The sequence below is a fragment of the Eriocheir sinensis genome, chromosome 29, assembly GCF_024679095.1.
Source record: "Eriocheir sinensis breed Jianghai 21 chromosome 29, ASM2467909v1, whole genome shotgun sequence".
Lineage (NCBI taxonomy): Eukaryota > Metazoa > Arthropoda > Malacostraca > Decapoda > Varunidae > Eriocheir > Eriocheir sinensis.
In genome coordinates this window covers 16285901-16298859 of record NC_066537.1, presented here as the reverse complement: position 1 = coordinate 16298859, position 12959 = coordinate 16285901, and the positions used below count along the sequence as shown (strand labels likewise).

Here is a 12959-nt window from a genome sequence, read left to right as displayed (position 1 = left end):
AGCGCACCAGCATTCCCTACGTCGTAATAAGCCTCTAGTCATACAGCTTGCGAAACGAAGATTGGGGGAAGTGTATCGGCCTGTGAAGAGCTCTCGGTAATGTCGCTGTCTTTGTTAGGTCCTTGAGTAGAAGAGCACCAGCATTCCTCACATCGTAATAAGCCTCAAGTCATTTAGTAAAGCTTGAGAAACGAAGACTGGGAGAAGTGTATCGGCCTGTGAAGAGCTCTCGGTAATGCTGATGTCTTTGTTAGCGTTTTACGAGGGAACACGCAAGCATCCCCTCATCCCGCGGTGTTATCCATCATGTAACGCCCTTATTTGGAGTGCTGGGAGGAGGGGAATGGTGAGGTAACACAGGGAACGAGGAATATGGAACACGCATTTCATTACATCAGCATTCCAAACACGTAAGAAGAAGAATGTAATCAGGTCACTCATGAACGGAGGACTCGGGAGGAGAGTGGTAAGGCGAAACATGGCGATGGAATGATTAGTACACGAAGAATAAACACAGATACAAGGAAGAGAACATCGGCATAGTTATATCTTACAGTCAGGAAAAGAATGGAAGTATCAGGCCACTCAGAGACGAAGGAGAGTTATAAGAGGCGAAACCTGGCGATGGAAAGATATAAGGAAGAGAACATCTATGTGATACTGACAAAACAAAAAAATGAATTATATTAGGCTATTCAGGGACGAAAGAGAGTAGTGAAAGATGAAACTGGGCATTGGAAAGATAATTAATATAAACACAAAAAATAATGTACAAGGAAGAGGCATCTACACCATTACCATCTCAGTTTCAGCCAGACAGACTTACACACGAAAAAATAATGAAGAGGTGAATGCTGAACGGTAAATGGAAATAAGATGAGGGTGCCGACTCCTTCCACTACTGTTATGGCTTCCTATAAATCGTATGGGGCAAGAGTTAAGGCGTGTGCGAGGGGGAGTGGCGCCAGGAGAGGAGAAAGTAAGAACAGAGGAGGCAGAGAGATAATGAGCGGTGGGCGTGAGGTGAATATAGTGGGCGGTGGACTGAGGTGGACTGAGGGAAATGGACGGAGGTTTTGGCCCATATTTTCAGACCCTCTCGGCTCTCATAACTATTTTCCAAGACCACGGAGGAGCTTAGTTGGGCTCTCATGAGTGTTTTCCACGTTCATGGTAGTACAGAAGCCTTGTCAAAGTGTCACTAGCCCGGTAGCAGCGACGGGCCAAATTTGTGGCTTTACCGAGTAGCAGCGACGGGCCAAATTTGTGCCATGATTTAAACCCCCCAAAATAGATGATACATAAACTGATCACAAATGCTTCGATATATATTATGAAATGGTTTGTGTGAGTGATGATTTTTTCTCATTTTTCTCGCTTGGAGGGACCATTAAGAAACATGATCCCCGCTGCTACCATGGAAATACCCACAACCTCTACGAAGGCTTTATTAAATGAGAGTGGGTAAGTAAGGTTTGGGAATATGGGCCTTTGAGAGAGAGAGAGAGAGAGAGATTTTTTGACTCGGCGCTCGGGTGGAAGGGACAGTGTTACCATGTCAGAGTGAAAAGGACGGCAATTATGTTTCATCCCTTGTGGTGTGGCATGTAAAGTGGAGATCACCTGTAGCTTTTTTTATTATTATGCTGAAAGACGTAATAGGTAGAGATAGAGGAGTGCTGACACTATACGTTTGGAGGGAATGCCTTTGTAACGACCTCCCATGCTATTATTTCTGAGGTGGCTGCGCTCAACTCTTTATTTTTCAGAGTATTATATTGTCACCTCTTTTTCCTCATTTTTCATCAATACTTCACTAACTATCCTGCTATTTCCGGTGATGTTTGTGCTCTCCATTTACTTTTTTTTTCTCGGAGTTCCTGAATGTATTATACCTCCTCATTTTTCCCATTTTTAATCAGTACTTCTCTAACAATCTTGCTATTCCTGGGAGTGGCTGTGTTCACCTTTTAAATCTCTTTTTCTGAATTCTTGAATATAATGCTTTACCTCCTCTTTTTCCCGTTTTTATCAGTACTTTACTAACATAGTTTTAGACATATGGTCGTATGAATACCTCACTTTCGTTCCAGATTGCTTCGTAAAAACAATAAATATATTTTTTTCAAGCGTTCACTTTTGGCCTCACATTCGTCACACTTCACATCGCCATTTCTTTCTTATTTAAAATTCCGAGTCAATAAGCATGATAAAAAATACAGGTCCGCCAATCAAGTGGGCTTCGATCACCGCTAAATGGGTTCCAGTCGCCTTAAGAGAAAGACTGGCAGAACAGGTGCGAGGTATGCGGCGTGGCGGGTGAGCTTATTCAGCCTGTTCATTAACCTGGTAACTCCTGGTGCTTGAACACTTTCCCTTTCATTTACGTAGAAGACGACATCGCTACCTTACCAAACGCATGGGTGGCTTGCCCTAGAACAGACGGAATAGGTGGGCGGTCTGTAGGTTTTTAATCGCATAGCTAGAGATGATGCGTGAAGATAGAATTCAAGATACTATGATATATATTATGAGGTAGAAGAGACTCAAGAAAATGTTTTAAGTCTGCGTATCTTCAAACAGACGAACAGTCTCCATGTATATCACAGAGGTTATTATATCTAGAGGTGGTTGTAGGAGTGCTTGGGAATAAATCTTTATTTTGTTTATCATAATTGCTCGTATGTAGAGAAGGTAGATTTTATATTTAAAACGTTTGCCTTTCTTGAATTAAACCTGACTAGACACGTATAGTTTTTTTTCTTCATATAATCAGGGATGGTTATTTAAATGTACGAGGAGACTAGACCTGTATATATTTTTTATATATGTATAAATATAGGTGGTTATTCAAATGTACAAGGAGACTAGACAACTATAGTTTATATATATATATATATATATATATATATATATATATATATATATATATATATATATATATATATATCTATATATATATGATTCTAGATTGTTATTTAAATGTACGAATATTAAATCAGTTTAACCTAAAAATAGATAGCGAGTTTTCAAGCAAGTTAATATTAAAAAGTTTGCGTAGCTCAGAGAGGTTGACTTGACTTGTCTTAACCACACACACACACACACACACACACACACACACACACACACACACTCCACAACGCATGAAATTTACAGACAAAAGACGGAAAGCAGACAAAAACAAAGTAAAGAACATCGACTTGCCTTTAAACGTCTCGCCCTTTCGTTCAGTTACTCATTTGACTCGTATAAAAACCTGTTCCAGGCGTTAGTTAATAGTTATGTAAAAGTAGTGCGCAGTGACGCACAACCACCGCTGCCTGTCTTACCACACGATCCTGTTAGCTGATAATTCTGACACCTTATTAACGCCTCATCATATTAGAGAGCAACAGGTTTCATCTTCTTTTTTTCTCTCCTTTTTCTTTTCTTTTTTATTCTTGTTTTCCTCTTATTCTTTTTCTCCTTTTCTTCTTATTATTTTTTTTATTTTCTTCATTTTTCTTCTTCTTTTTCATCATTTTCTTTTTCTTACTCTTCTTTTCATATTTTTCTTTTCTTCTTTTTGTTTTTCTTCTCCTTTTCTTTTTCACACACACACACACACACACACACACACACACACACACACACACACACACACACACACACACACACACACACACACACACACACACACACACACACACACACAGATCCTAACACTGAACCCCGAACACACACACACACACACACACTCTCTCTCTCTCTCTCTCTCTCTCTCTCTCTCTCTCTCTCTCTCTCTCTCTCTCTCTCAGAAACACTTCTACGTGTCTCTTATCACACACACACACACACACACACACACACACACACACACACACACACACACACACACACACACAAACTTATCACTCGTCATCACCTGGAAAGGAAACATATCATACGACATCACCTGAAAAGGAAACATGTCACACGACATCACCTGGATAGGATACATATCACACGACATCGCCTTGAAACATATCATAATTCATTCCCTGGAAACATATCACACGACATAACCTGGAAACATTTGACGCAACATTACCTGGAAACATAGAGCACGTCATATACAAATATCACACGAAATTATGTGGAAACTTTTCACACATCACCTGGAAACATATCACACGACATCACCTGGAAACATATCACACGACATCACCTGGAAACATATCACACGACATCACCTGGAAACATATCACACGACATCACCTGGAAACATATCACACGACATCACCTGGAAACATATCACACGACATCACCTGGAAACATATCACACGACATCACCTGCAACATATCACACGACATCACCTGGAAACATATCACACGACATCACCTGGAAACATATCACACGACATCACCTGGAAACATATCACACGACATCACCTGGAAACATATCACACGACATCACCTGGAAACATATCACACGACATCACCTGGAAACATATCACACGACATCACCTGGAAACATATCACACGGCAAGAAAATTAAACATATCACACGACCACCTGGAAACATATCACACGACATCACCTGGAAACATATCACACGACATCACCTGGAAACACATCACACGACATAACCTTCAAACATATCACACGGCAAGAAAAGTAAACATATCACACGGCAAGAAAAGGAAACATATCACACGGCAAGAAAAGTAAACATATCACACGGCAAGAAAAGTAAACATATCACACGGCAAGAAAAGGAAACATATCACACGGCAAGAAAAGTAAACATATCACACGGCAAGAAAAGGAAACATATCACACGGCAAGAAAAGGAAACATATCACACGGCAAGAAAAGTAAACATATCACACGGCAAGAAAAGGAAACATATCACACGGCAAGAAAAGGAAACATATCACACGGCAAGAAAAGGAAACATATCACACGGCAAGAAAAGGAAACATATCACACGGCAAGAAAAGGAAACATATCACACGGCAAGAAAAGGAAACATATCACACGGCAAGAAAAGGAAACATATCACACGCCAAGAAAAAGAAACATATCACATGGCAAGAAAAGGAAACATATCACACGGCAAGAAAAGTAAACATATCACACGGCAAGAAAAGGAAACATATCACACGGCAAGAAAAGGAAACATATCACACGGCAAGAAAAGGAAACATATCACACGGCAAGAAAAGGAAACATATCACACGGCAAGAAAAGTAAACATATCACACGGCAAGAAAAGTAAACATATCACACGGCAAGAAAAGGAAACATATCACACGGCAAGAAAAGGAAACATATCACACGGCAAGAAAAGTAAACATATCACACGGCAAGAAAAGTAAACATATCACACGGCAAGAGAAGGAAACATATCACACGTGTCTTGCTCTCATGACCGATGGTTTCCTCCCAAGACGACTGACTGTTAGCACACCTCTGTCTTCTCAGCGACTTTGCAGTTAATTAATACACTTTGTATCCCCTCTGTGGCATGTTGCTACAACCGAAGGCTAGTCAGCAAGGCATTGTTACATTGAAAAGCAGCCGAATCCGCTTCCAAAATAGGTAAAAATTATGTTCTTAATTCCTCAGTTCAAAGTCGGCGCGGTGCTCGAAGGGCCAAAAATGGCGCCCAGCAGCCTTATACAATGGGCCGCCTATGTCGGGACTCTATAAAGGGACTCTAGTTTTTTTTACCTAGATTTTTTTTTTTTTTTTTTTTTTTTTTTTTTTTTTGTGCCGCTGAGTGCTTCCTTCTACACTGCCGCCCTCAGGTATGCTACGCGTGTTGGAATGAAGACAAACGCACTTGGCTTACGTATTCACGCGGAAAAGGACGACTGTGATGGCAAAATAGGTGGTTATAATGATCTGCAGGAATGGGTTCAAAGGTTTAATACACTATAACAGTTCTTGCAATACCAGCTTAAAATAAGTGTTTAGAGTTGATAGAGACTTATTGGGTAATATGAATACTCTAACCATTCTAGCAGAATAGGTGCACGTAAAGATTGCACACAGTTGTTGCATGATAACGTTGTCCATTTGGGTCCTGTTGAATTTGCTCTGTAAGGAAGTATGATCACACACTTTTTTTTTAAGGATTGATTACACTAAACCGACAGGCAGTGGCTTCATAATGGTAAATGGGTCGGAGGACTCACGCGGCCGTTGGTAACAGTGTGTGACGTTTTGTATGAATCAGCCAAGGAATCAGCACGCAGCCGCAAAATAGCTCGCAGAGAGAAGTCCAACTTGCTGACATTTTCTATATTTCACTCACCGCTATCGTTTATTTGTCCTGTTTCGGCATACAAAACACATGGCGCAAACATCAGAGAAACGCTTTTAATCAAGAGAAGGCTTTATAACAAAAGAATAGGACAGATTTTAGAAAGAATAACCCCACGTTGATGTTCACTCAGCTCTCGCTTGTTTGGTCTGTTGGTCTGTGGTGCGTTGTTTTCTTGCGGGCAATATCAATCATTACAAATATCACAAGTGGACAAAACCAGACAAATTAATATAACTAGCCCCATAAAACACCCACGAAGAAGAAGAAGTTTTCCTGTTGTGTATTCCCGAGGGCGCATGCATAGTGGACATCAGAGCAACTTATTTCTGCGAGGAGGTATTTCTCGCTCGCAACACCCGCTCAAATGTTGTAAACACGGAGGCAGCAGCAGCAGCGGCGAAGGACGCCCCGGCAGCCCCTGGAGCCCTGAGGGAGTAGCAGCCCTCCTCCAGACCCTCACAGCCACAAAAATAAACACACTGCCGGGGCTACAGAGGCGTGCCCCCGTGGCCTGCCCAGCCCCAAACATTGAAGAGGAGGACGCCAGGTGAGGAGGCAAGCCATTCGCCAGATCCAGACCTGCCTCACGTAGACTGTTAGGGCTCACGCCTCCACACTGCTGCCCTCGAGTGTGCTACGCGTGTTGGAATGAAGACAAACGCACTTGGAATTCGTATTCACTCAGAAAAGGACGATTGTGATGTGCTGTGCTTGATTGGACAGTCTCAACCTAAGGCAGACTTCCATTGGGTATTGTGGAAATACAAGATCACAAACACTCACATTGACATTGATCCACATACATACTTACACAACGCAAACAGTCAACGTACTCGTTTAATGACGAGATTTTCTATTCTCTTTTTTTCTATTACTCTCTCGGTCCCACACGTCCTTCTGCGTGTATCAAAACACACGAGAAATTAATCAAGATCAGGGTATTCACCGGCTGCCTGGGATTGAACCTGCGACCAGCGTCACAGGAGAGCCACTCCTTACCGAGTCGGCCAAAGAGGTACCCCACTGGCTAAGTGGGTTATGGGAGGCTCGTTCATCAGGCATAGTCGGCACACTACATTCATAACAGACACATCCATAGATACCAAACATACCACACTAACACTGACGCATACAAGCACTCATACTTTCCATGCATCATACGTGACTGGAACAGCCTCCCTCAACAGATTTTAGACTGTGGTACAATAGACTCATTTAGGAAACAAATACACACTCACTTGTCATCACAACACACCAACACTAACAATTACTTTTGATTCACTTCCCTCCCCTGCACACTCAGCTCCCCCGTCCCCCCAACAGCCAACCCAAATATGCGTGTTATGCACCTTAAAGGTGCCCTGCGCATTATGATCCAGATCCGGATCTCGCATAAGGTGCATGCTGACATTGTGTTGTATTTGATTTATCTGAATGCAGTACAGTAACTAATACCTGGGATTATTAACGAAGGAGATACTGACTGCTTATTTAAAATACGATGCTTATTATTATGGAGATAGTATTTTTCTCCACAAATTACTAAATAATTGACTTTTCAATGCCTGTTGTTCACCCTCCTTCGCCCTGCTCCTACCTGTTACCACTGGCCGTGTAGTTTGCCACCCCTGTCGCCTCTTTGTCGTGTCCCACGCTGCATATTTCAGCTGCCCCACACCGCATGCTGAATTAATTTAAACTAACTCAACTAAACTCAACCTACCCAACAGGGGGGCTTCACACCCATCATCCCCTTAACACGTTTCCTGCAATTTGACCCACTGGTGGGTCACCAGTGAAGCTGCTCTCCCACGAAGTGACCCACCAGTGGTCATTTTGGCATGTTTTACTCACCCATATTTTTGAAGAAACATAATACCATAGTGTTCAGTTTCATGCATAGTATACATATTTTTTTTTATTTCAATATGAGATGTTAATCAAATTGGAAATTATAGTTGTATGTTTAATTTGGAAAAATACAAGTTAAAAAAATCAAAAAATTACATGTTCTTTTTCTACATAATTTTGTTATATATATATATATATATATATATATATATATATATATATATATATATATATATATATATATATATATATATATATATATATATATATATATATATATATATATATATATTGTGAATTACTAGGCCAGTCTGTTGTTGAGTCAGTTTTACAGTAGCTAGGCATTCTTTTATAATTTTTGGCAGTATGAGCTGGTACTCCAACCTGCTCCCTTCATTAACAATCCTTCATAAATAAAGAAGCTAACTAATTGTCGCAGTCTCATACTGTTCAATATTCTAATTAATTTAATTTTATCCTATTCATGGTCTTTACAGGTTCCATCTGAGGATACGAGGTTAGTAAGTGAGAAACCAAATGTTTTGGATGAGCAAGAATACATAGGCTTGAACAGAAACTCCAAAGGTGCAGCCCACTCGTCATAACACAGCTGTCCACGCTTCACCCCTCACCTTGCAAATGGCAGCGCATGAAGGCAAGAAATGTGTGACCATACTTTCTATATTTACACTCTGAAATATTACAAAAAGCACTCACAAAACAAAGCAGAATCAGGTACATAACCCGCCGTTGCACACCTATGACACCTCCCATGTCAAAGCTAACAATTCAAAGCCCTTAAAACTAACATATCAAGAATAATGTGCCAGGTAATATAAGCCAGCTGTAATCATTTTTTTTATTTTTTCTGCAAAGGCACAAAAAATATATAAATACTTAAACACTGTTGGGTATGTTTTCAGTTTCATAGAACCATTCCAGTCTGTAAAACTGTGATGCAGGAAGTTTGACTGAATTTTGAAAATTTACACTAATAAAAATAATGAGTCTCAATAAACTTTGACTTTGACAATACCATTATAGCTTCTTTTTTTTCCAGTTGAGTAAAGGTTGAAATGGTGTGTTGCTTGGCAAACAGACCCTATGCAAGTCACTATCATGATCTCTCACTCAAGTAATTCATGACGTCACCCTCCTTCACCCGACAAACAAGAAAATCTGCTATGATCCCTCATTTTGTAATTCATAGTACCTTCTGCCATTCCCTTCACACAAAGCCATTGCCACGACCTCACATTTAAGTAATTCATAGCACCATGGTCCCACACCTTACGCCCCAAGTCTTCACCATGATCCTACACAAATAATTCATAGTACCTTCCTGCCATACCCCACAGTCTACAGCCTGCACTCTCCATGCCACTACCATGACCACACACAGAACTAATTCACAGTATACTCCCATACCTAACTCTCCAGTCACTACCTTGATCACACACCAAAATATTTCATAATACTCACCCTGCCATACCCTTCACACTCTACAATCCATTACCATGACCTCACACTAATGAAAAGCACCACTCTTCCTCACAGCAGGTGGTACGATGATGCTGAGTCAGCTCGTTCAGGAGGTGCGGGAGTTGTTCGTAGGCAAGAGCCAGGAAACGACACCCCTCACTTGCAATGCCATGTCCCCAAGAGTCATCCTTATCCGCCTGACACAAGAATTCATTGAGAAGTACACCATGGTTGGAGTTGTGTACGTATTGGTAGTAAGACTTTATTATAAGTATCAATAGTACAGTTGAGAAGTGCAACACCATATTCGGAGTTGAGTGGTAGTAAGATGATTATAAGTAGCAGTAGCACTACAGTTGAGAGGTACACCATGGTCTCAGTTGTGTACGTATTGGTAATAAGACTAAGTATAGGTAGTACAGTTGAGAAGTACACTTTAGTCGTCATGTTTAGAGTATTTAGAGTTGTGTAGGTATTAGTAGGTAGTAAAATAATTAAAGTATCAGTATTACAGATGAGAAATATACCTTAATCAGAGTTGTGCAAGTATTGGTTGTATGGCTTCAGTATAAGTTTAGAAGAGGATTAATCATCTTCCATTTCCTCTTGACCTTTTCCATACTGTGATGCCAACGTCTGCATCATGGATGGAAAGAGTTAACAAAAGCAGGATTTAAGTCTAAGTATCTAACACACCACTTCTTACTCTTAGGACCTAAGCCCATGATGGGTGCCTCTGGTGTGAGGCTTTGGCCCTAATTCCTTGTTTGTATTCTCATTTAGGAAAAGTGAACCTCTGAGTGACGACGATGACTGGGACATGAACATTTTGGAGCCTTTGGTGGAAATATCTGACAAACCAAAAGACAATTCAAAGAAGAGGAAACGAAAAGAGAATGTTGTGGAGCAAAGGAAGAAGGGAAAACAACCAAACTCAGCCAAAGTGAATGACAAACACGTTGATGTGGTAAGCCAAAGTGAGTTTATCAATGTTTCTGTAAAACAAGAACCCACAGTACCTGTGCCAATGGAAGAAGTGACCCATAACGTCCCAATGGCCACTATCCCTGTGGCTAACACCAGTGCACCTTCTGTACCAGTGTATGTGTATGTGCCTCAGCCCCAGCCAGTGGTTCTACAACACCCTGTAGGGTACTCGGTCCAAAGCACAAGCAATGTAGTATTGAACCAACCACAGAACACGAACGGTCCCAGTACATCAGTCAATACTGACAACATGCATGTTCAAATGGATCTGGATACCAACATCAAGCAAGAAGAGATGGAGAACGTCTTTGTGATGCCTTTTGTACCAGACATTGAAACTAATACTAGACTGCAATCCAGAAACCCAGCTTCTGAGCCAGACATAATTTTGTGTGATTCACCAGAAGAGACAACGAGGAAAAATCGAACTGCTGCCATCGCTGAGAACATTGGTGTGACGGGTCCCTCTGGTGCTCACAAAAAACTGAGAGACTTAACCTTCAAGTTAGTGGAGTTGAACAACAAAAACCTGCAGTGTGATACCAAAATTGACAAAATTAAGGAAGAATTCAGAAAAAGATTGCAGATTGTAGAAGTGGAAAAGAGAGGAATAGAGCAAGAAATTGACAATGTTCTTGCTTCCATTCAGGACTGGAAGGAACATCAGAGTGAGAGGATACATAAATAAGTGAGATTTTGACAAGGTTCTTACTTGTACTGAACATTTGAAGGGAGGTAGGGAAAGATGGTATAAGTCACAGTGATCTCAATGCCTCTACTGAAGGGTCAGTCATTCTCACCAGGCCACTTGCTTCACTGCCAAACATTCATACAAGGACTGCACCAGCCAAAAGTTCATCCTGGGTAGTCAAAGTGTGTTTTCTTTTTGTTAATTGACACCCAGTTTTTATTATAGCATTTGGATTCTTACCCCAGCCAGCTGCCCTGATGAGTGATGCCAGTGATGAAAGTAAAACACACTGTGTCGCTTTACAAAGTTAGGTGGCATAAAAAATGCAAGGTGAGCAATGAATAAAAATTGATGAAATGGGTGAGATTCCTACATCACCCGCACCTGTGTACAGTAGGATCTCGACATTTTCAACAATAACGAAGTTAAAATAAGTACCAAGTTCCCACAATAACATTTGGATTCTTTTGATTAACAGATTTTAGGGTGGAAGGAAGCATCTAGGTGCTTCTTGGATAGAGTGTTTGCCAACATCTTGATGATGTAATCATCAGGCTTGCACCCTGGTCATGGCACAGGGTGCATGTATAAAGGGAATATTGGTACTGCCACTCATGGAAGTTTACCCATTTCTTCCCTTATGAACCCCTCCTATCACTACTTTTTTTCAGTTAAGTAGTAGGAATCATTGCATCAACTTGAATAACAAAAAACACAGGGTGTAAACTCTCCTCAATAGAGTTAATGCAGTTTGGTGTGATATTTGTTTCAAGGCTTCTGCATGGAGGGTACTGTGGCATACCAACTGTAGCATGCCAGTGCTGAGCTCTTGTACCCGGCTTGTCCACTTCCATCAACACATCATGAACCACATCAAAGTCTAGCCTTACAACTACCGTTTACCGTTGATGAGGTTTCAGGCCCTGCTCCGCCGCTGATGCAGCGCTCTACGAGGGCCGTCAACAATTACAATGTTAGCCTCAATAATAATCTTCGATGCACTTCTTCTCAAACATCGTAGTGAGTGAGTGATTTTTTTTTTTTTTTTTTATTTTTTTTATAGCAATGGAAACAGTTCAAGGGCATAATGAAAAAATGGAAAAAAAAGGCCTGCTACTTACTGCTCCAGAACAGAGGTTAAAGGAGTGTTCAAAATCAGAGGTCAATTTCAGGAGGAGAGGTGTCCTGATACCCTCCTCTTGAAAGAGTTCAAGTCATAGACAGGAGGAAATACAGATGAAGGAAGATTGTTCCAGAGTTTACCAGCGTGAGGGATGAAAGAGTGAAGATGCTGGTTAACTCTTACATAAGGGGTTTGGACAGTATAGGGATGAGCATAAGTAGAAAGTCTTGTGCAGCAGGGCCGCGGGAGGAGGGGAGGCATGCAGTTAGCAAGTTCAGAAGAGCAGTCAGCATGAAAATATCGATAGAAGATAGAAAGAGAGGCAACATGGCGGCGGAATTTGAGAGGTAGAAGACTATCAGTATGAGGAGGAGAGCTGATGAGAAGAAGAGCCTTTGATTCCACTCTGTCAAGGAGAGCTGTGTGAGTGGACCCCCCCCACACATGAGATGCATACTCCATACGAAGGCGGACAAGGCCCCTGTAAATGGACAGCAACTGTGCGGGGGAGAAGAACTGGCAGAGACGGT

At 41.2% G+C, this 12959-nt stretch overlaps 1 protein-coding gene across 3 annotated transcripts; it reads left to right on the top strand.

Moving 5' to 3' along the window:
• The first annotated feature begins 6505 nt into the window (after positions 1-6505).
• Positions 6506-11667, top strand: LOC127005163 (uncharacterized). 3 transcript variants are annotated; one of them, XM_050873803.1, is made up of 4 exons: positions 6506-6842; positions 8644-8663; positions 9704-9869; positions 10412-11667. In XM_050873803.1, exons 1-4 carry the CDS (start codon positions 6592-6594, stop codon positions 11301-11303), a joined length of 1329 nt encoding a protein of 442 aa, XP_050729760.1. In that variant the 5' UTR covers positions 6506-6591; the 3' UTR covers positions 11304-11667. The 3 variants fall into 3 exon arrangements, with proteins under 3 accessions (XP_050729760.1, XP_050729762.1, XP_050729761.1); XM_050873805.1 differs by having other exon boundaries at positions 6549-6842; positions 8644-8801; positions 9707-9869; XM_050873804.1 differs by having other exon boundaries at positions 6563-6842; positions 8644-8801.
• Positions 11668-12959: the final 1292 nt, after the last annotated feature.

What these genes read in the sequence shown, in the direction of transcription:
- LOC127005163 (XM_050873803.1), top strand. Translation starts at nt 6,592, where the DNA reads ATGCATAGTGGACATCAGAGCAACTTATTTCTGCGAGGAGGTATTTCT. An exon ending in GTTCCATCTGAGGATACGAG is followed by an intron (nt 8,664 to 9,703) that starts GTTAGTAAGTGA and finishes TCTTCCTCACAG; the next exon opens with CAGGTGGTACGATGATGCTG. An exon ending in TACACCATGGTTGGAGTTGT is followed by an intron (nt 9,870 to 10,411) that starts GTACGTATTGGT and finishes ATTCTCATTTAG; the next exon opens with GAAAAGTGAACCTCTGAGTG.